This window comes from Rattus rattus, chromosome 8, assembly GCF_011064425.1.
Source record: "Rattus rattus isolate New Zealand chromosome 8, Rrattus_CSIRO_v1, whole genome shotgun sequence".
Lineage (NCBI taxonomy): Eukaryota > Metazoa > Chordata > Mammalia > Rodentia > Muridae > Rattus > Rattus rattus.
Window position 1 is genome coordinate 93,896,277 of NC_046161.1, and position 23,240 is coordinate 93,919,516.

A 23,240-nucleotide genomic window follows, 5' to 3' on the forward strand; every position below is an offset into this window, starting at 1 on the left:
GAAAAAAGGAAGAAAGACATGCCCACTGTGTCTCCTCCAAGAACAGTTTCAGTGAGGGAGTGGAAAGGAAAGCTAAACTGAATGGGACCTAAAAGGTAAAGGGTGAAGTGGGAACAGTCGGAATACACAAGTCTTCAAGAATGTGGTTCTGAAGAACAGAGAAAGAGGAAACATTCTGATGGAGTAAGGGACTTAAAGGGGATTAATTGTTTTCAAAACGGAAAAAGCTTACAGAACTTTCTGTCCATATAAACCACTCTGAAGAAAGCCCTAGAGAGAAAGTCACGGCAGGAGCAAGTCAGTCTCGGACACTTCCACAGAGCACAGGCCCAGATGCAGGCAGCTGGCAGAAGGATAGGACAGTCTCTTCTGTGTTCTCAGTGAACTAGGGAGTCAGGCCATTTGTGAATGCTAGAGAGAAAACAACTTCATTTTTCACTACTGCATTGTTTTACTAAGTCAATGTAAAGATCAAAGTTCATCCTAACAACTTCAAGTTTTATTTTTTTTTCCAGAGCTGAGGACCACTGAGCTAAATCTCCAACCCCAACTTCAAGTTTTAAATGTGTAGCTAATTATCTACCTGCCTTCAAGACGAGTCACCTCTGCCTGTAGGAGTTCTTCACTGCTGTGGCTTATATCCAACTGGGAGAGCACATTATCCAAGACTCCCTGCCCTGAAGAGCTGTACTTCCTCTCCACCTGACAGTCCTCCAGAGACCTGAGAACAGAAGGAGGAGGAAATAGGTCTCTCTCTCATCCTGGCAAACGAACAATGCAAAGCCAGCCTGTTGCCCCAACTATTCTTATAATTAATCTCCTTAGAATTTTTTGGTATGTAGTCTGTTTTGTAAGGGGGAAAATACCAGGAGAACAATCACGGTCATCAGCAATTTAATCTTTACTAGGATTTAGCATGTGTTTCAAGGGGAAAAGCTGCATAAAATAGCAAAGCCATTTTGTTGACACTTGATTCCTTTTTTTTTTTTTTTTCACTTAATTCCTTATCAAAGAAACTTTACAATACAGTCTGGCAAGAACAGAAGCATATCTGACTTATACAAAAGGAAGCTCATTTTCTCTATTATTTTTTATTATAAACCTGCCCTAGCTATGATGAATATATAAAAATAAACCCCAGGCTGGAGCTATAGCTTAGTTGGTAGAGAACTCCCAGGGCATTACTGAAGCCCTGAGACTGGGTGGGGTAACAACACTGGTAATCCCAGCACTTAGGAGGTAAAGGCAGGAGGATCAGGAATTCAAGGTCATCTTCAACTGCATAATAATTTTGAAGATACCTTGGGATTAATACATGAGATCCTATTTCAAAATGTTGTAATAGTAGTAGTAATGCAATAATAATAATAATAATAATAATAATAATAATAATAATAATAATAATAGTCACTTCTCTTATATTTTTAGTTGTGAGCTTAGCCTTTAACGGCTGAGCCATCTCTCCAGCCCTAAAGTCACTTTTCAAAGGTTAGCTAGCTCAGGCTGGTGACAAGCAGTTACTTTTCACCATCCCTTAGTTTCCTAAGGCAGGGAGGCCCTCCAAGACTCAACAAGGAGAGAATAAGGATTTTCCAACCTTATGATCCTCAGAATCTTAGAGACTTAAATGAAAAGGAGACAAAATCATCTAGGCAAAGTTTATGACAATAAAAATCTTTTTTTTTTTTTTTTTTTTTCTTTTTTTTTTCGGGGCTGGGGACCGAACCCAGGGCCTTGCCCTTCCTAGGCAAGCGCCCTACCCCTGGGCTAAATCCCCAACCCCATAAAAATCTAACTCAAAAATTAAAATCAAATAAGGCAAGATGATCAAACACAAAAAGGAAAATATTCTATATTAAAATCAGCATTCAATGTCAAACCATCAAATGGACCAGCAGAATAACATTTAAGGGTCAGACAGACCTTTCTACCGAGTGCTTAGTGTCAACTGCCTTTAGTTTCGTTTGCAGTTTCTCCTGCATTTTTGCATCAAGAATGAAGCTTTCTTGAGCTTGAAGACTTGCCTTCAACTCTTTCTGTTCTTCCTGCAGAGCCTGCAAAACGCTCAAGAAAAAAGAAAGATACTATTACAACTTTCCTTTAGCTCTTTTTCCTGCAGAGCCTGCAAAACACTCCAGAAAAAAAGTCAGATAATATTGCAATGTTTTTACTTCATGAGAAAATCAACTAGGGAGGCTGTCTATAAGTTTTATGACAAGGACAGTATTAATACAGCTATCGAGAGCTGAGCCATCAGCCTCAGCCCAAGGAGGAAGCTGAGCATTCTGGGGCCTCGCTTTAGGACATACCCCTAACCTACTCAATCTAACACACACCTCTAGTAACTTTTCAGACTCCCTCAGTTTCTCCTCCTTTTGCCGCTGCTCCTGCAGGATAGTCACATTGGTTCCCATCAGGTCCTTGACCCTTATATTAAGGCGCTCTATTTCCAGCTCATTGGCACAGATGGTGTCCTTAGCCCGCTCAAGCTTACTGCTCAGGTGCTGAATTTCTGACTGGCTAGACAGTTCCATAGACTCTAATTTCTGTTTCCGGTTGGCAAGCTGAGCCTAAAAACATACAGATTATTAATAGGGAAAAGAGAGATAACAGAAGAATAATCAATAATTATAATCACTGAGGAAAGAAAAGAGTCACTCCTAGGCAGGCTTGGCTATCAGCAGGTTTCGACGTTTCCTTTTAGTGGCCTATCCTACTGAACTCTGCTCAAATAAGACCTCTTCAGCAGCCGTCTCACAACCTGTGGTGTACGGTGCCTAACCTTTTGGCTCTGCATGGCAGCCGAAGTATTTTTGGCTTCTCACATTCTGGTTTTTTCAAGTTTTAATTCAGTATCCAGACTGGTTTTTCATCTATACATCAGAAATGGACATAAATCATTTATAAAGTTAAACTTCTCTTATTTTAAACATCTCCTAAAGGAAAGGCACCCACTTTTATTTTAGAAATTCAAACAGAAATATCTCTGTAAAATCCATCTGCTACAGATTTAAAGATCCTATTGTACATAACTGAGGATTAAACTCTTGTGCCTTACAATACGGTGACACAAAGTAGATGCAAAAAAAAAAAAAGAAACCTGAAAAGGGAGAGGCAAAGACACAGACAAATAATTTTATGTAAATTCAAGCTCAAGGCCTCAGGGTGGAAGCAGTTTGTTTTCCACCAGATCCCTAGAATGACATGGGAAAGAAGACTCAGAACAGGTTCAACATGAGCAATTGGCAAAAGACTCAAAATCAATCCGACCTTCTTCTTCCCAAGAGGAAGCCTTACACAGAACCCTCTGCGGAATAAGTAAATGTAAATATTGGTTGAAGGCAGGAAGGAGAAAATGGCTGTGGTCCTTTGCTGCACCTCAGCTCACCCCACCCCTAACCTGTCCACCAGTCCTGGAGCTGTTCAGGAGGACAGACAACACATAAGCTGAGACCTCAACACGGACACTGTACGGCACTGTCATCTGAATTCAGCGCTGAGCTTTAGCCGTGTCAACAGTGTAACCAGTCAGTCTCCATTGGTTACTTAGAATTAGCCTCAGTTTAGAAAATCAACAGTCTTCTTTTATTGATCTACTATTTCACTCGTGCAAAAAGACAGTATTTTCATGGACTAGAAATGATACCCCAGTTCTACTGTCTACTACGCCAATAAGGGGACTAAGCACTGAGCTGTGGCTAGTCTGACTTGAAAAATGTTCTAACTATGAAACACACAGTGGAGTGTCTACGACTTATTAAAAAGAATGTAAATTTTGAACTGATAATATTTTGACATACTGGGTTAAATAAAATATATTAAAATTAATCTTACATTTCTTTTTACCTTTTTAATCTAACTACACAAGATAGTAAATTGTGTAACTCACTCATTCCTACAGGGGCACTAATCCCAGAAATACCTCTTTTAACCTTAAGCCAAGTCAGAAAAATCACAGAAACAACTCCTAAAATTCTTCCTCTTAACTGGCTAGCTTTAGATGTATTTACAGGTAGACATATTTGGAATATATATTTTCATGCACAAATGTATTCTCTTTCAAGAGAGCAGAAATCTCCCTTATTGGCTAAGCATTCAGCACTGTTTTACTGAATGAAGGGTGGGGTTATCTCATCTACACAAAATGGCAGTGAAAGTAAGGAAATCATTAAGGCAATTTGCCTTAGGGAGACAGAAAGCACTTCTGCCAAAGTACGCCAGGCAGTAGACACAGCAGGGGAATGGTGCGCGTTGAACCCAGAGTCCTGTAGGCTCTTCAGGCTGCTGCCTACAGGTATTCTACGGCCTGTGTAGACACATCTGAGTGCGACCCTGATAGACAGTTAAGGAAATGGTGCTGCAATGGAAAATCAAAGCCCTTTGCTGCCTCAAACCCCACTGTTCTTAAGCAATGTGTTTGTAACAATGGTTTCTTTGAAGCTCCAAAACTACTTTTAAAAAAAAAAAAAAAAAAGGCCAAGACAGAGAACACTCATCTTTTTTTTTTTTTCTAAAACAAGCATGGAGTATAAAACTTTAAGAGCTGCATAGATGAACCCAAACAAATATATGACTCAAAGTGTGTGAAGCTGGTTTTGAATCTTCTTCAATGTTAAAAATAGGAATTTTTTCACTTCTTTCTCCTAACATTTACCCAGATTCTCAGAGTTTCTGCTGTCCTGTATATCGATTAAATACAATGAGTCAAGCTCAACTGGATTCTGTCTCAAACAGCCACATGTGAAAGAGCAGTTTTAGACAGCTGGATAAAACTGCACAGACTGAGTACTACGTTATGTCACTTTATCCCATTGATGTTATCCTGTCATATTAGAGGGATTTTAAGTCCTTACCTGTTCGAAAATGAGTTGATGCCATGATTTGCTTTGTAACAGTTTAATAAGAGAAAAGTGTACCCAGTTTCAGCTTTCTAAGGTGAAAGAACTGGGCTGGAGAGGTGGCTCCTTGGATAAGAGCGCCATGGGATGCTCTTCCAGAGGACCTGGGTTCAGTTCCCAGCATTCACACTGTAGTTCACAATGATCTATGCCTCCAGTCCAGGAATCCAATGCCCTGCTCTGGCACTGTGGCACTGTACAACAATGGTCACATATATGCATCCAGGCAAAATACCAATACAAAAGAAAATCAATCTTTTTTTAATGCCATGTCCCTCTTTAAAACAAAAAAGGAGGAAGTCTCAAAGAACAGCTGCACAAAAAAAAGAAAGCATGTTGTTAACACTAATGCACTCAGAAAGCCAGTCAGGATGGCCTGGGATTTAGCTCACTGGTACACTGCTTGCCAAGGCTGAGTGAAGCCCTGCATTCAATATCACACTGAAAAGAAAATTAGGTACAATATCTGTTATAAACTTCTAGTGCTCATTTACATACAAGATTGGCAAGATGATAACAATTATTAACACTAAGTAATGGGCACACAGAGATTTAATTAAATATTTAGTAAAGATAAGCATACAGCATTGATTGACACAAACTGAGTCACAGGAAGCTTTAATTCTTGTTGAGTTTACCAAGGAGAAAGAGAAATACATTCATAAGTAATACTTTTTAACTAATCAGATAACTTTATGTAAAATAAAACTATGAGAAGAATTCAAATATCCTTAGTGGGCACATAGATGTCAGCTCTTTAAAGCTATCTTATTCTAGCTCTAGCTGAGTGACTGCTAAATAAAAACTCCACTTTTACTAACAGTGAAGTTTGCATTATATGGAATTAATCACAATAGCAATTTGTTATCAGTGACTTAAAGATTATATAATCAATAAACATGAGTAAAATGAGGATTGAAAGAACAAAAACCCAATTTGTTCTTTCCCAGCCTAACGGTGTAATTAGGTTACAGCAGTGTATCATAGCCTCTTAAGAACACAGAGCTTTCTCAATCACGTTAGACCCTGATTCCAGTCCTACCCCAAGCCCGCAGAAGGCTCCAGTGTCCTACTTTGGTCAGTAGCTTCTTGCAGATAACGAAACAGATCTTCACTCTGTGGGGTGTAGCTGAGTTGTTTTATACACAATAGTGTACCAGACATCTGGCATTTTAGGGACAAAGAAGATGCCAATGCTTTAAAAAGAAAATAAAATGAAAGTTTAAAAATGAAGGCTCAGTCTGGAGAGATAGCTCAGCGGTTAAGAGCACTGACTGCTCTTCCAGAGGACCTAAGTTCAATTCCCAGCAACCATATGGTGGCTCACAACCATCTGAAATGGGATCTGGTGCCCTCTTCCGGTGTGTCTGAAGGCAGCGACAGTGTACTCACATACATGAAATAAATTAAAAGCCAAACATCTTCCTCTAGCTCTCTGAACTTACCCCGACTGTTCTGGCATCCTAGAAATGAGATAAATACCAGTGCGGATGGATTGTTATACGACAAATAACATACACACCCGATAAGCATCCAGCAGCAGACAAAAGAGGGTGGCTATATATACTCACCACCCTCTGTCCATTCCTTCTTATATTCTTGATTTTAATGAAGAGGTGAAGGAGCTGGCTATCTCCCAAGAACACATATCCTAAATTCAGTGTCCATTTAGTTTTTGCTGGAATCATTAGTTTTTATAAATTCTTACCACTAACTAAAAAAAAGCTCTTCTGTAGCCACCAAGACACTACTTTCCGTTATGACACTTACCAATGCAGTGAGAGTCTTTCCAGGCAAACTAGCTGTGCTCCCTGGCTGAGGCTCCTTAGCCAAAGCACTCAAGCTGCCATGGCGATGAGCAAAGCTCAGACAGAAGCAGAGTCAGAAAAACAAATGACAGAAGCAGAAAGAAATGGAAAAAAAGGGAGACAGAGGACAAAGATGAGGGGAGAGTAGGGTGGGGACCAAGACTGGGAGAGTGAAGATGGACTAAAAGGGTGACAGGAGGAGATGAGGAATTTGAGTGTTTTAGATGCTGAAGAAGCTAAGCCACAAGTAGAGGCTGACCACACAAAGACTAGCAGAGAGAATCTAAGTAAGACAATAGCGTCCATCAGAAGGTGCATGGTGTTGAGTCAGATTCAATCAAAACCCATGCATTAGATGGCTTAAGCCTACCTGGATTATCTCTGACTGTTCAGCTAGAGCCTTCCTCTGTGCTTCCAGAGAAGATACCTGTTGCTGATAAATCAGACGCTGCTTCTCCCAGTCCAAAGACTTCTGTCGGAATTCCTGGGGAGGCAAGTAAGGTACTTAACATCTGAGTGCTTCCAGGCTGTGAGGGCTTCGCCCTTTGCTTACAGTGGCACCCCTCTCCTCAGCAGGAGCCCCATTACTCACTTAGAAGCAGTACTGAATTCTGCTCACACTGTGCCTCTGTCTTTCTAAATTTAACACCTTAATGGTGAAGAAGAAGAAACAGGCCATGACAGTGGCTCATGAGCATTGTCACAGATCTGCTGCCACCTAAGGGCTGTTACCATTTTAAATTTTTCAGAAAAGAGATGCTAAAATAATAATATTCCTTTTGCCATCTAAATTTCTAACATTCAGTCCCAGAAACTGAATAGATTTGAACAGATTTCTAAATCAGTAACTCAGTAGCCCGATTCTCACTTCATATTCTGCCAATAACAGTATTTTATAGTCAAATTTTTTATTTCATAGAAGAATTGCAAAAGCTTGAATAACATGGAAAATAGGCATCATATTTTAATAGGTATTTTTAACCCAGAGCCAAATAGTTCAAAAGTAATGGTTGATCAACAGTAATTTCAAATTCTATGTCATGAAAATGGGCCCAACATTTCTGAAAATAAGGCAAATCCAAGGGAAAGATCCTCCATCTTCCCATCCTTGTCCTCCGTGGAGCTCCAGCTTTAGATTGCTCCTTAGAGTAAGTGTTATACGTCAGCTTTCTGATGTTCTATTCATTCACAATCTGTCTATATGACATTCTACCACATGTGCCAGCACTGATTTAGGAATAGCATTTAATAAAAATAAACCAAAACCCAGCCCCATTCAACTGGAGGGTGACAGACATGACATGCACACCAAATGAATGAATAAGTAAGAATGTTCAATGAAATCAAACAATATAAGCAAACTTTTGAAGGAATTCAAAAAGGAAGCAAACAACCATCTGAATGAAATAAAGTCAATGCAGGACATGAATGAGGAAATCAACAGAGACAGAAATACTGAAAAAAGTCAAACAGAAATTTTGTAAATAAAAATTTCATTGAGTCAAATAAAAGCTCAATGGAAAGCCTCTCTAAGTAGACATCAGAGTTTCAGGGCCTGAAGACTAGGTATATATACAAATTAGAACATTAAGACAATGGCAAAAATAATAAGAAAATATGAAGGGAAATGTACAAAATCCACAGGACATCGTTAAAAGACCCAATGTAAGAGCTGTTAAGATGACTCGGTATGTGAACACGCTTGTCATGTGAGTGTACAGGCAGCACTCACTAGAGAATGCATGTGAACATGCTTGTCATGTGAGCATATAGGCTAGCACTCACTAGACAATGCATGTGAACACGCTTGTCATGTGAACATGTAGGCTAGCACTCACCAGACAACACTGGGCATGGCAGTGCACATCTCAAATTCCAGTGCTGAGAGGTGTTGACAGAGAATCCCTAGGCCTACGGCAGCCAGGCTCGCTCAGTCAGTGAGTACCAGGTGCAGTGAGAGACTGTCTCAAAAGTAAGGTAGAGAGTAACTACACTGACCTCAAGTCTCCACACAAGCATGCACATATATGCATGCATGCTCATACACGTGTGTACCACATATACACAAAGATCAAATAAATCTGATTCATTAGCATAGAAGAGTGAGAAGCTCAAGATATAGAGGAAGAAAATACATTTTCAGCCACTGCTGAGAATCCCCCAAATAAAGTGACAGCTATCAAGACACAAAAATCATTTAGAATATCAAGACCAGAAAAGAATATTTCCATATCATATTACAGTTAAAACACTAAACATACAAAACAAACAATACTAAAGCTGCCCATCAAAATTTACCTTTGTGTAGATTTCTGAACAAAACTAAAAGCCAAGAAGGCATGAAACAATGGAACTCCAGCTCTGAAAGACAACACTGCCAGCCCAGATTACTATAGCCAGAACTATCTGTGCTGGTCAGTTTTCATGACTTTGTCACAACACAGACATACATGAGAAGAGGGAATCTCAATTGAAGAATGGTCTCCACCAGACTGGCCCCTGGGCATGTCTGTGGGGCACTGACTTCCTTCATCAGTGACTGTTATGGGAGCTGCCATCCCTGGGCAGATGGGCCTGGACTGTGTGAGAGAGGCACTTGAGCCAGTGAGGCAAGCAAACCAGAAAAGGCGGCACTCACTCCTCCAGTGTCTGTGCCTGCAGACTCCGCCTGGAGCGCTGGCCTGGCCTCCTTATTGACAGACCATAAGCTGGAAACTGAAATAAACCCTTTTCTCCCCACAATGGTTTTGGTCATACATAGTGTTTTACCACAGCAACAGAATACTACAAATACACTTCTTCAGAACAGAAAGAGAGAGAAAAATTTCCTTGATAACATAAACTAAAGAAATTCTTGACCTCATTGCAGTGATACTGATATACTCTACATACTGAAGAGAAAGACAAACATCCAGGGTGCAACAGGAAAGAATACACCTCGCTACCACGGTAAATAAACAAGTAAGGACTGCAGAGATACCAAACGACAGAAATGAACGTATACCATCCACTAATACCTCTGAACAGTAGTCATGGTCCCAACTCTCCAACCAAAACACACAAACTATAGCTAGGGAAGTGGCTCGGTGGGTAAGAGAGCTTGTTGAGAAAGCAGGAGTCCCTGAGTTCAAATCCCCAGCACCCATATAAAAAGTTGAGGATGGCCATGTGTACCTGTAACTCCAGTGTTTTGGGGAGGAGACAGAAGGATCCAAGAACTTTGCTAGTCAGCAAGCTTCAGATTTACTGAAGACCTTGTCTCAAAATGTAAACTGGAGACTTATAGAAGCCATACAACTTCTTCCTCTAGCCTCCACATATACTCATATGGGCATATGTAGACATGTGCACCTACAACTCCACACCTCTTCTCTCTGTCTCTGTCTGTCTCTCTGTCTCTGTCTCTCTGTCTCTGTCTCTGTCTGTCTCTGTCTCTCTGTATGTCTCTGTCTCTCTGTCTCTGTCTCTCTATCTGTCTCTGTCTCTGTCTGTCTCTCTCTCTCCATAGACTAGTTTGACTGGATTAAAAACAGGATCAGGGGCTAAGAGCACTGACTGCTCTTCCTGAGTTCAATTCTCAACAACCACGTGGTTCACAACTGTCTGTAATGGGATCTGATGCCCACTTCTGATGTGTCTGAAGACAGCTACAGTGTACTCACATATATAAAATTAATAAATAATTCTTAACCAAAAACAAAAAACCAAATAGGATTGATCTATTTGTTATCTGCAAGAAACATACCCTACTGGCAAAGACAAATATTACCTTAGAGGAAAAGAATAGATCATTCACTATGACCAAGAATCTTTCATTACAATGACACAAGGATGATTCAACATACATATTAATATGTTAGCAAATCATGATATATACTCTATATATTAGCAAATATCAGTTATCATATTAATGGATTTGAGAACAGAAATCACATGGTCCTCTTAATGCAGGAAACTTCTGACATAATCCAACAGCCTTGAAAAAACTAACAATAAAGATCTATAGCTCATGGCTCTGCCCTTACAGGACAATGCTGGAGAGCTGCCAACCCTGGTGGCATGGGTGTGGATTCCAATGGCATGAGTGGGAGAGCCAATCCCACCCCTTGCCAGCTGCCATAGGCAAGAGAGCTGGCCCCGCCCCTCACCTGAGCAGAGCAGGAGAGCTAGCCCTGGGGGTATGAGCACAGAAGAGCTGGCAGGCTGACCATCTACCAGCCCCAGATCCAAGGCTCTGAGTTGGCCAACCCCAACATCTATCCCATCTGTGCACTGTTGGAACCCATGAACAGGCCGAGTTCTACAGATTCAAAGCTGGATGATCTAACCCAGGGTAACAACAGGATATCTGAGACAAGTCCAATTAACAATCCAGTATTGATAGTGTAAACCAGACCAGTCGAGAAGCAGTACAGAAGGCTGGAGGGGAAGCAGTATTTATGTGGTCCTCTAATTCTAAGTTCTAAATCTATAAAAATATTAAAATATAAAAAAAAAGAATATTAAACATAGAAATTACTCCAGTGAACATTTGCAAGTGTAGCTGTGTGCAAGTGTGGAGAAAGGGAGATACTATATGATACACTGCCACTTCTATGGGGAGAGGTCGAGGGTTGTTTTGTTGGTTTTATTTATTTTTTTTTTGTTTCCCCTTGTGGAGGTCGAAGAAAGGTTGCAAGGGCAGAAGGCAAGGATGGGGAGATGATTGCAATTGGGATACATGATGTGAAGTTAACGAAGAATCAATTTTAAAAAGGCTGTAGCTCAATCAGGTGGCAGTAGTGATCATCTTTAATCCCAGCACTTAGGAGGCAGAGGCAGGTAGATCTCTAAGTTCAAGGCCAACCTGGTCTACAGAGTAAGTTCCAGGACAGGTAGGAGCTACAAAAAAAAAAAGAAAAAGAAAAGGAAAAAATAACAAACAAAACAAAGAACTGTAGCTCAACATAATGAAGGACACATGTGCAAACCTATGACCAACACACCCAGTGGGGAGAGCCCAAGCACCGCCACTAAAGGAAGTAACAGGAAGGCACACACTTCTTCCACTGTTATTCAAGCCTTCCGAGTCTTAGAGCCAAAAGGCAAAGGAAAGAAAAGGGATACAAGTGAAGAAAGAAGCCAAATGATCCTTTCTTTACACAAAATGCTCCTGTACATGAGACTCCTAATACCATCAGCCAACAGCTTCCAGAACTAATACGCACCTTCAGAAAAGGAGCAAGATATAAAGTCCACATAGCTTCTCCATAACCAATAACAGACACTCTGAGAAAGAACTCAGGAGAGCAATCTCATTCACAACAACTTTAAAATACCAGAGAATTAAATACATACACACACACACACACACACACACACACACACACACACACACACACGTGGAATAACATAACCAGTGAAGTAAATGATCTCTTCAAAGAAAAATGTAAAACACCAAAGAAGAAATGGAAGACGACACCGTGGACGGAAAGGTCTGTCACGCTCATGGATCGGCAGAAATAGTGTAAACATGACTATGACTATCTTACTGAAACAATTCCATAAAGAATGAGGAATGCCAATAAGAGTAGGTAGATGAGACAAGGGGATCAAAATAGCTATGAGGAAAGGACTCTAGGAAACTTCAAGGCCAGAGTGTGATCAGTACTAGGTCTGTTGACGAAACCCTCAAAGGTTATAATGACAACAACTTTAAAGATAATGAGGATCTGAAGCTGAATCCAGAGGCAGTGAAGTAACCTGGACCAGAGGGTGGCTAGCGAGGTTCTGTGCTCATGGTTGGCAGTACAGACAGTGATAAGAATGTGCGAAGCTGGAAGAAATGGTAGCAGTAGAGAAGGCTGGAGGGGAAGCAGTATTCATATGGTCCTCTAATTCTAAGTTCTAAATCTATAAAAATATTGAAATATAAAAAGCAAAACATACAAATTACAATTCCAGACAGTAAAGTATTGTAATTGTTTGAATAGGTTTGGACCCCAAAGATTCATGTTTGAATGATTGGCCTAGGCAGAGTAGCACTATTAGGAGATGCAGCCTTGTTGGGGTAGGTGTGGCTTTGTCGGAAGAAGTGTGTCACTGTGGGAGTAGGCTCTGAAGTCCTATGCTCAGGCTCCATCCAGGATCCTGCTTCCTGCAGATCAAGATGTAGAACTCTCAGCTCCTCCAGCACCATGTCTGCCTGCATGCCGCCATGCTTTCTACCATGATAAGGGACTAAAATCTCTAAACCCATAAGTCAGCCCCCACAAATGTTACCCTTTATAAGAGTTGCTTTGGTCATGGTATCTCTTCACAGCAGTAAAACCCTAAGTAAAGCAAGTATATAAACTAGCATTTCTATTTGACAGATCGCTCAGGGAACATTTTTAAGCAGTCACACAATGACGTTGAACAGTGTTTCTCGATTGGGTAAAGTACAGATTCCTAGGTCCCATGCCTCCTACTGGATCAGACTCTGAAGTCTGAAAATACCCCAGATGACTGTTACAATGCACTGGAGAAAAGAGGGGACTCACTGCCTCCTATCAGTCATCACGGAGTTATGGAACAAAAACTAAACAGACAGGGAGGCGCATCCTTTGAAACTCAGGCTCTACCTAAACGGAAACTGAAAGTAAGCCACCTGTGAGCAGGACACGCTCCAAGCCCAGCATTCCCCATGCTCACTAAGACCAACAGGGTCAGGTGTGGAGCAGAGTGATAGGTAGGACACAGCCACCAACCGATGGTCAGTGTGTCTCAGAATGGGAGGCACTCGGATTAGGATCTTCACCAGGATACTTTCCCAGACATGTTGGCTGTCCCTGCTCCCTGCACTATAAATGCCAATTCCACGCTCCATCATTTTAACAATAATAACAAAAAACAAACAAAACAAAGTCTCCATATATTTCCAAGTGCCCTGTATGGAAGATCTACACTCTTGAAATTAATTGATGGCTCGGAACCCTATCAGCCACAGGGGAGCATGCGATGTGGACCACCCGCCCACACTGAATTGTTCAGGGTCAGCCCCCGAGATAGCATGAACTGGCTCCAGGGAACATTCATTAGAAATGGTGTTTCCCTACATGGAGACTGCCATGTTAGCTGGGACTGTAGCTGTGGACATACCTCTATTTTTCCAGTCAGCCTCTCAATCTCAGACCGATCCTCTCGCAGACTTTTGGTATTTCCTCTAAATTCTCTTAGTTGCTTTTTCTGCAGTTTTTCATAGCTTCTCTTCAGTCTGCTTAACTGTCAAAACAGTTATTTATTTACTTAAAATTTAAGAGTTAGCAAATTGTGGTGGTCAGACGAATTGGGATTATAAAACAAGAGCAATGCTATATTGAAAACAAATTGGCAGCATGCTAGAGTTGCAAAGCAAAATAAAAGAAGGCCTAGAAATGACAGGGCTGGGATACAGCTCAGCTGGTACAGTGCTGCCCTAGAAAGCACTGGCCCTGGGCTGGATCCCAGCACCACATAAACTGGCTGTAGGAGCAGATGCTGGGATCAAAGCATTAAGTGAAGGCAGGAGAAACAGAAGGGCAAGGTCATCTTCAACCACATACAGACCCTGAGGCCAGCCTGAGCTCCCTTATCCCAAAGTGTATGTGCCTGCTTACATGTGTGTGTGAGAGAGAAATACATGAGACTTATAAAAGTAATGAGATTTCCAGTTCAAAAAAAGAAAAAAGAAAATTTAGTTTTATTACAATTGCCATGCATTCACAGACACACCCCACGACCCACTCCACAGAAGAAAGGAAGCAGTGACTGTTCCCCTCTGGGCCAGTGGTTCTCCACACACACTCCCGAGGGCACTGACGATACACAGTAATAGGAGACTTTGACTTAAACCAAAACAAAAGTAATTTTCCCTAATATTAAAATTCAAATCAGGGGTTGGGGATTTAGCTCAGTGGTAGAGCGCTTGCCTAGCAAGCGCAAGGCCCTGGGTTCGGTCCTCAGCTACAGAAAAAAAATAAATAAATAAAATCGAATATAAAATAGAATTGTCTTCTTTTTTTTTTTTTTTTTTGGTTCTTTTTTTCGGAGCTGGGGACCGAACCCAGGGCCTTGCCCTTCCTAGGTAAGCGCTTTACCACTTAGCTAAATCCCCAGCCCCGAATTGTCTTCTTTTTAAAGATTTTATTTTTAATTTCTAATTAGGTGCATTTATCTCTGTGTGGGAATGTGCACGCAGGTACAGACAGATGCCTATGAAGGCCAGAGAGGGTGGCAAATCCCTCCAGCTGGAATGATGGGGGGTGTTATGAGCTCCTAACATGGTGCTGGGAATGACCTGGGCTCCTCGCCGAGAACAGTACACTCTCAACTGCTGACCTATCTTTTGCTTCCCAATTTTCTTGCTTTAAAAAAAGTTTTGAGGGCTGGAGAGATGGCTCAGTGGTTAAGAGCACTGACTGCACTTCCTGAGGTCCTGAGTTCAAATCCCAGCAACCACATGGTGGCTCGCAACCATCTGCAACACAATCTGATTCCCTCTCCTGGTGTGTCTGAGGAGAGTGACAGGATACTCACTTATATAAAGTAAATAAAATCTTTAAAAAAAAATAAAAAATAAAAAATAAAGTTTTGAAAACATTTTTTTAATTTTTTTATTGGAGGTAGGGGGAGGGGAGGTATGTATACACCTCAGCCCGCCAAGAGGAAGTCAAGAGGAGTTTGTAGGAGCTGGTTCTCTCCTTCCACCATATGGGTTCCTGAGATCAAATTCCTGGGACCAAATTCATGTCATGAAGCTTGGTGGCAGGTGCCTCTACCCAATGAGCCATCTTAGAACCCTGCTTTTCTTTTTTTTTTTTTTTTTTTTTTTTTAAGATTTACTTATTTTATGTATATGAGTACACGGTCGCTCTCCTCACACACATCAGAAGAGGGCATCAGATCCCATTACAGACGGTTGTGAGCCACCATGTGGTTGCTGGGAATTGAACTCAGGATCTCTGGAAGAGCAGTCAGTGCTCTTAACCACTGAGCCATCTCTCCAGCTCCACAACTCTGCTTTTTTTTTTTTTTTTTTTTTTAATTTCTTTTTTCTTTTTTCTTTTTTTTTTTTGGGCCTTGCTCTTGCTAGGCAAGCGCTCTACCACTGAGCTAAATACCCGACCCCCAACTCTGCTTTTCTTAATCACAGTTTTTTCTTTTTTCCTTCCTTCCTTCCTTCCTTCCTTCCTTCCTTCCTTCCTTCCTTCCTGGTTTTCAGAGACACGGTTTCTCTGTATAGTCCTGGGTGTTCTAGAACTTGCTTTGTAAACCAGGCTGGCTTCTAACTCACAGAGATCCACCTGCCTCTGCCTCCCAAGTCCTGGGATTAAAGGTGTGCACCAGCACCTCACAGCGCCTAAAATATTTCTAAGTGCACTGTATCTTCTAATACAAACTTAGAGATTAAAGTATTAAATGTTCTGGCATCAAGATTTCAGTATCATATAAACATAACTCTGTTTTTCCTTCCCGTGCTTGGCCAACTGCTGGCCTAGGTAATATCAAACATGCTAGGCAAGATACTTTACCTAGATCCAAGATCAGAAAAACGTATTTCTACTACATACTTCCCACAGACTATCACACAGGATATGCATCTCTTACCACTGAAATTAGAGACAAGTTCTCAACACAACAGTCAAGGGTTACAGAGAAAGAACGACTACACATAGCTGCACAGAACAAAATGCTCACTTCCTCCTGCAGCTTCATTAACTCCTCCTTGTACTCCAGAGCCATTTCTTGCTTGTTTTTTTCTTGTTCTTCTATCTGCTGATGCAATATTCCAACCTAAAAGCAGGAAGGGACGTACTGTTCAGTATTAGCATTGAAATGATATCCCTGCAGCACAGCAACAAGAATAACCCTTTCACAAGAATAACCCTTTCACTCACTTGCAAACTAACGCTCTAGGTGTAAATACTCGGTTAGCCTTCTTCCCAGCCAGGCTAGTAAATGCTGAGTCAGCAGTCTACACAGCAGCTAAAAACTGGAACAACTATTTTACAAATTTAAAGTTAGTTCAAGACTCACACTCCCGTCTGGTTTATTCTCCCCAATCCTCTTTCTTTTTTTTTTTTTTTTTTTTTTTTTTTTTGGAGCTGGGGACCCAACCCAGGGCCTTCGCTCGCTAGGCAAGCGCCCCAATCCTCTTTCTTAAAATAATAAATGCTCATAAAAATGTAGATAAATTGAAAATTTTTGATAACCAAATATATTTCATTTTTAGAGACCTGTAAAACTTAAACAGTAATTTCTGCAAGTAAAGCATGGGTCAATGACACCAGAGACAGATTCCGAAGTGATCCTAATCCAGTCTTCAGTGATTCGGTCCCAGTGTCAGCAATCTCTCATACTAGTCCTCGATCCTTAAGTATCTAGCAGTATTCTCCTGACAACTAGTTAGAATTTAACCAGTACACACAGGAAACACAGGAACCTAGATATTCATCTCTGTCGGGGTGTGTTGGTGTGTGTATGTGTGTTCCTATGTGTATATAGGTGCGCATACATGTGTATAAACATGCTTGTAGACACCAGACATAGATGTTGGGTGTCTTCTTCAATAAGATCTCTTATTGAGCTCAAGAGTTCATCTGTTCAGCTAGACTGGCTGGCCAGCAAGCTCTAGGGATCCCCCTGTCTCTATTCCCCTGGCGCTGATTATAGATGTATGCAGTATCTGTAGTTGACATGGTGCTGAGGATTAAACTCAGATCCTCATGCTTGTGTGACAAGCAATTTACACACTAAGCCATCTTTCAAGCTTTTTCTAATTTCTTAAAACATGATATTTAAATGACTGATTTTCAGTCTTCCTATTGAAACATATCTGGAGATACAAATGGGTAAAATTCCCTTTAGGAAGCACATGAGGTGCATCCTGTGTTGTTTTCTGTTTGGTTCGATTCTGTGCTGGGATTAACCTCAGGGCCTCTGTATATAGAAGTGGACATTCTGCCACTCATCCTGCCCCACAAATGGTGAACCACAGGAGACTGAACCCAGGCCTTTGCATGTGTAAGCACATGCCCTGCCACTAGCCATTCATACAACCCCACAAATGGTGGTCCACGGCAAGTTCATCGTTACTCACTATCAAAGCATATTCTACTTGCACTGTGACTTCTTCATGACGTAAGACCTTGGGAGGCTGAAGAACTGGCTCAGCTGTTAAGAGCACTGACCACTCTTCCAGAGGACCTGAGTTCAATTCCCAGAATCCACATGGCAGTTCACAATCCTCTGTAATTCCAGTCCCAGGGAATCCAATACCCTCTTTTGATCTCCATGGGTACCAGACACGCATGTGGTGAACATAAATATGCATAGGTATAGCATTCATATCCAAAAATAAAATAAACAAATCTAAAACTAAAGATCATTTAGAAGTGCATTGATTTTCCAAGTACTTGGAAGGTCATCAAGAAATATGTTGCTTAATTTCCAAGTACTTGAAAAGTTGTCTTTCATTGTGTTGTTTAAGCTTAAATCTACTTTGTTATAAAAATATACAACTTAATCTGCTGATTATGGTGAGAGCTGCCTGACTAAAGCAAAATGTTTCAGTCACTTAAGAAGAACACGCTTAAGATTAACTAGGTCAGGTTGATTCTGATCAACTCTCCACCCTGACTGACCTTTCCATGTGCTGCTTCTATCAATAACAGGAGAGCTGTGTTGCTTCTTCTGTAGATTCCATGGACATAATTTCTCCCTACCTCTTGCCTGTTCTGCTATGTACACATTAAGGCTGTTATTAACTACTTACAGTTGGATTATTAGACTTCCAGAGCTGAAGTCTGGGACTATACAAACTATTTTTCATTTCTATTATGACTTCTCTAGGTCATTCATAACTTTACTTAATTTTTCAAGGTTATTTTTTTTAACTTGTTTCTGCTATATTAAGAGAGTTCAACCAAAAAAAAAAAAAAAAAAAAAGAGTTTATCTATGATTTCAAGACTCTGTTCATGGCCCAGGATAGAGTCAATTTTGGTAATCATTCAGCTTGTGCTGCAAAAGAAATGCATGCTCTGCAGTTCTCTTGTGTTGTGTTCTACAGTTATAAACTGGGTCAAGTTTGCTGATCATGCTGTTCAAATCTCTATCTTTATGAATGTTCTCCATTAGTTACTAAGAAAAATGTGTTAAAACTCTCAAGCAGGACTGGGGCTTCATCACTTCCTACTGACAGTCCTGGTACTGTTTACATACATATAAGGAAGGTTAAACTATCTTACTCTATTGTTTGGTCTTCTTTTGAGTTTTCCTCAAGTGCGATCTGAGAAGTAGACTTCTGGGTGGGTAACTAGAGTGACCGTGGAAAGCACAGTGACGAGACAGGAAAGAAGAGACACAATGGCCTACTCCTGGGCAGTATGGCAGTCAGTAGCCAGAGCTGTGTCACTGGGGACCTACTAAGGAAGCAGACAGATGTGTTTCTGTCTCTGTGAGCAACAGGAAGCTACTACTTTAGCCATCCTCACCCTGCTGAGGTTTGCCCTGGGAGAGTTAACTAGCGACATGTCCAGACGTGGTGTGAGCAGTTCACAGGGTCCTGAGAGAAGCAAGTGCAGTGGAATGGGAGGACAGAGAGAGCCATATGGGTGTTCTGCCTGCATGTATCTATCTGTGTACCACATCACATGCCTGGTGCCATGGAGGTCAGAGGAAGGTGTCTGATCTTATGGGACTGGAACTACAGACAGCTGTTAGCCATCACATTGGTGTATTGGTGTTAGGAATCAAACATGGATGCTCTGAGGAATCGAACCTGGATCCTCTGGAAAAGCAGCCAGTACTTTTAACCACTGACCTATTTCTCTCGCCCACCAAATTGCTTTGTCTCTGCAATACAGTGAGACTGCCATTTGCTGTGCTTTCTCATCACCTTCCTGTCTCTGTGTAACCTTCAAAGATTTGCCTAGGGGCTGGAGGGATGGCTCAGTGGTTAGGAGCACTGACTATTCTTCCCAAGGTCCTGAGTTCAATTCCCAATAACCACATGATGGCTCACAACCATCTGTATTGAGATCTAATGCCTTCTTCTCGTATGTCTAAAAACAGCAAGAGTATACTCACATACATAAAATAGATAAATTTAAAAAAAATAAAATAAATAATTGCCTAAACTTTAAAATAAACTCTAGCAAATACCATGTGCAGAAATCTAAATTAATGCAGCCCATATTACTAAAGTGTTATTTGACTCTGAGTACAAATGGCCAACCACTGGGTGATAACTTTTTAATTCTTTGAAAATTTCACACATGTATACAGTATCATCAACCAAATCACAATTTTGTGTTGTCTGCCCTGGTAGAATACCAGCCTTCAGGAGGGCAAACGCCACGCAGGCCAGTCTGGCGGACGAGTGTGAGCCTTGGGGTTAGCATTTACCCACAGCTCTTATCCTGTCCAGACTAATCTATATGGAAACTCAGAGACAATGCTTCCTCCTCACTGCTTCCTGCTTCCCTTCCAGTATGCAGTGTTCTCCTACTGTACAGCTAAGTTAAGGAGTAAGCCAGGAAATTTCTTAAACCTCCCACAACACTTCCAACATTAGTGGGTGGTGGGACTGGAAATGACTTTTTTTCTTCCTTCTCCCTTAGTTTAAGAAAGGTCCATCTGGGGTTGGGGATTTAGCTCAGTGGTAGAGCGCTTGCCTAGGGAAGCGCAAGGCCCTGGGTTCGGTCCCCAGCTCCGAAAAAAAAAAAAAAAAAAAAAAAAAAAAAGAAAGGTCCATCTGCAGTGGGTCTCCCTAACTTAGCTTACAATGCTGAGGACGGTGGCCAGGACTGCGCATGCTAAGCACACCCCATCACTGAGCTGCCTCTCCAGCTCTCATTGGTTTAACTCTGGCAAAAGAGGCAAACAATAAAGCAAGGACTACCTTACATTTGTGGGGGGGGGGGTAGAGTAGTGCTGGAACTGGACCTAAGACTTCCGGCATGCTAGGCAAGCACTCTAGTGCTGACCCATACCCCTATGTCATCAACTTTGCTTTCACCTGACTTCACAAGGGAAGCCAGAACCAACCCCTATGATGCTAACGCGGACATGAAAGATGACGAAAGCTATACAAAGAGTATGTAAGCCTTCTCCCATTACTATACACCTGGGGATGCTAACGCGGACATGAAAGATGACGAAAGCTATACAAAGAGTATGTAAGCCTTCTCCCATTACTCTTGTGTGCTAGGGTTGCAGATGTACAGCACCATGCTCGGCTATATTACAAGACCTCTGGGGATGCAAACCTAGGGTCTTAGAGTTGTACAGTAAGCACTTGACCAACAAAGCAAGATCCTAGTCTCCACTGACATTTTCTTAAATAAAGTATGCATTCTATGTTTCCAAAAGTATAATGGTCCTTGAAACAAATACTAATATTTTTACACTTTCATAATGAATTGTCTTCTAAAACACTGTAAGGGGACTAGAGAAATGGCTCAGTGGTTAGAAGCACTGGCTGCTCCTCTAAGGGACCCAGGTTGAATTCCCAGTATCCCACATGGCAGCTCACAACGTCTGTAACTCCAGTTCTAGAAAATCTGTGGCATCAGGCATACATATGGTACACATATACGTGCATGCAGGCAAAATACTCATACACGTAAAATAAATCTTAAAAAAACAAACAAACAAAAAAAGAAAACATAAGATTTAGAATAAGGTTGGGTGGTGGTGCACACACCTTTAATCTGAGCACTCAGGAGGCAGAGGCAGGCAGATCTCTGAGTTCCACACTAGCCTAGTCTACAGAGCTAGAACCAGAACAGCCAGAGCTACACAGAGAAACCCTGTCTTGAAAAAACAAAAACAACAACAACAACAACAACAACAAAAAACACCAAACAAACAAATCTAACTTGGTAAACAAATGCTTTTTTTGTTTAATAAAATAAAAAGCACTTAAGAAACATGTTTGGCATAAAAGGTTAAACTACCACAAAGATGAATCCAGGGTCTGGGCGTGGGTTGCTCCAGTGTATTACATACATGCATGCACATGGGTGTATTACATACATGCATGCACGTGGGTGTACTGGCCCATGTATAATTTAGAAGCCAGAGTCAAGATAACAAGGGAAGGGAAGGAGCCACTCTACCTCTTTGTGCTTCATGTCCAGCTGACTCCTCAGAGCCTTCAGCTCCCGATCGCGCATGTCCAAACAAGTCTCCAGAGCATGTGTCTGCCCCTCCCACTCAGATTTCTTATGAGCCACCATTATATCGATCTGTTTCATGAGCTCTTGCAATTCTGCTTCACAGGATGTCAAAAATCCCCTACAAACACCAACAGACCAGACACAATTCATGCCCAAGTGGTTTCTCATATTTCACAGATAAAAAATATCACAGACGAAACCTGTCTGAAGAGCTAAAACATTACAGAAGCAAAGCCCAGGGTGCCTGAGCCCTCGCTTCTCATGCTGTCATATGCTGTGCTGCTTAACTCCACACAGTATTTTGCCCTCCTCTAATGAGTAACCTAAAACCGAGCTCACTTGGTGAAACACAGATGGATGATTTACATCTGCAAAGTAAGCCCTGCAGAGCTACTAACCAGGTCTTCTGGGATATTTAAGGGATTCTTTTGGGAAGATCTAGGCAAGCCTACGTCGAATCTCTTTCAGCCAAAATGAACAGCACTGGTAGCAAACAGGCTAAAATGCAGAAAAAGAGGTGTTTCAAGACACTCATCCTTGGGCTCGAGAGATGGCTCAGTGGTTAAGAGCACCAACTGTACTTCCAGAGGTCCTGAGTTCAATTCCCAGCAACCACATGGTGGCTCACAACCATCTGAAATGGGATGTGATGCCCTCTTTGGGGTGTCTGAAGACAGCGACAGTTTATACATAAAATAAATAAACCTCTTTTAAAAAATGAGCAAGATCTACTGCTGTTAATTCTCCCAACTGTTGCTTGGAACACACAGCAGCCTACCTCACTGCTCAAGCCACGGATGCCCTTCTGAGCTGCAGGGGAACTCAAGCGAGGATAGAAGCCAGTGCTCCCTAGTACTGCTGAGAGAAGGCGATGATACAGGTGGGATGCTGTCCACAAACGTGCCACAGCTCAGCTTACCTTTGGTCTACCAGAAGCCAGACAAGTTTGTAAACTGCAATGAGCTCACAGTCAAAGGCAAACTTACCCAGTATGCCCCCGAGTTTGTATTCCTTCCAACAAGGCCTCCATCGCCAAATCCCCTTTGTTTTGGCAACTAGGAAAAAAAGAAAAGGAAAAGAAGAGTGAGAAAAATCAATCTCTGTTCTGAATTCCAACAAGTTGGAAAACTTAAGTTAGGTAAGCAAAAGCAATCATAGTGAGAAAATACGAAGCAGCCTAGGATGGCTACAGAAGCAAGGAGTATCATTTAGAAATGCTAGCACCAAATACATCCTAAAAGCAAACAAAATCCTAACCGCTGCTGAAACTAGCCTACAAAGTCAATGAAACACCACATTACTCTAAGCCTTTTCTACTGTTTAACCTTAATTTTTGAGATACCGTCTCAGGTCT

At 41.4% G+C, this 23,240-nt stretch overlaps 1 protein-coding gene across 11 annotated transcripts in view; it reads right to left on the minus strand.

The window, feature by feature from the left end:
- The window catches only part of Cep63 (centrosomal protein 63), a 42,719-nt gene that overhangs the window by 13,464 nt on the left and 6,015 nt on the right, over window positions 1-23,240 (minus strand). For 9 of the 11 annotated variants that reach the window (XM_032910299.1, XM_032910300.1, XM_032910294.1 and 6 more), the window contains 8 exons: window positions 22,873-22,941; window positions 21,827-22,004; window positions 16,403-16,498; window positions 13,826-13,948; window positions 7,077-7,190; window positions 2,337-2,570; window positions 1,924-2,054; window positions 584-721 (listed from right to left, as the gene is read on the minus strand). In XM_032910299.1, the coding sequence (XP_032766190.1) occupies window positions 584-721; window positions 1,924-2,054; window positions 2,337-2,570; window positions 7,077-7,190; window positions 13,826-13,948; window positions 16,403-16,498; window positions 21,827-22,004; window positions 22,873-22,916 (1,058 nt within the window). In that variant the 5' untranslated portion in view covers window positions 22,917-22,941. Of the gene's footprint in view, window positions 1-583; window positions 722-1,923; window positions 2,055-2,336; window positions 2,571-7,076; window positions 7,191-13,825; window positions 13,949-16,402; window positions 16,499-21,826; window positions 22,005-22,872; window positions 22,942-23,240 lie in introns of those variants that run through there. The other 2 variants (XM_032910303.1, XM_032910302.1) reach the window with 2 other exon arrangements.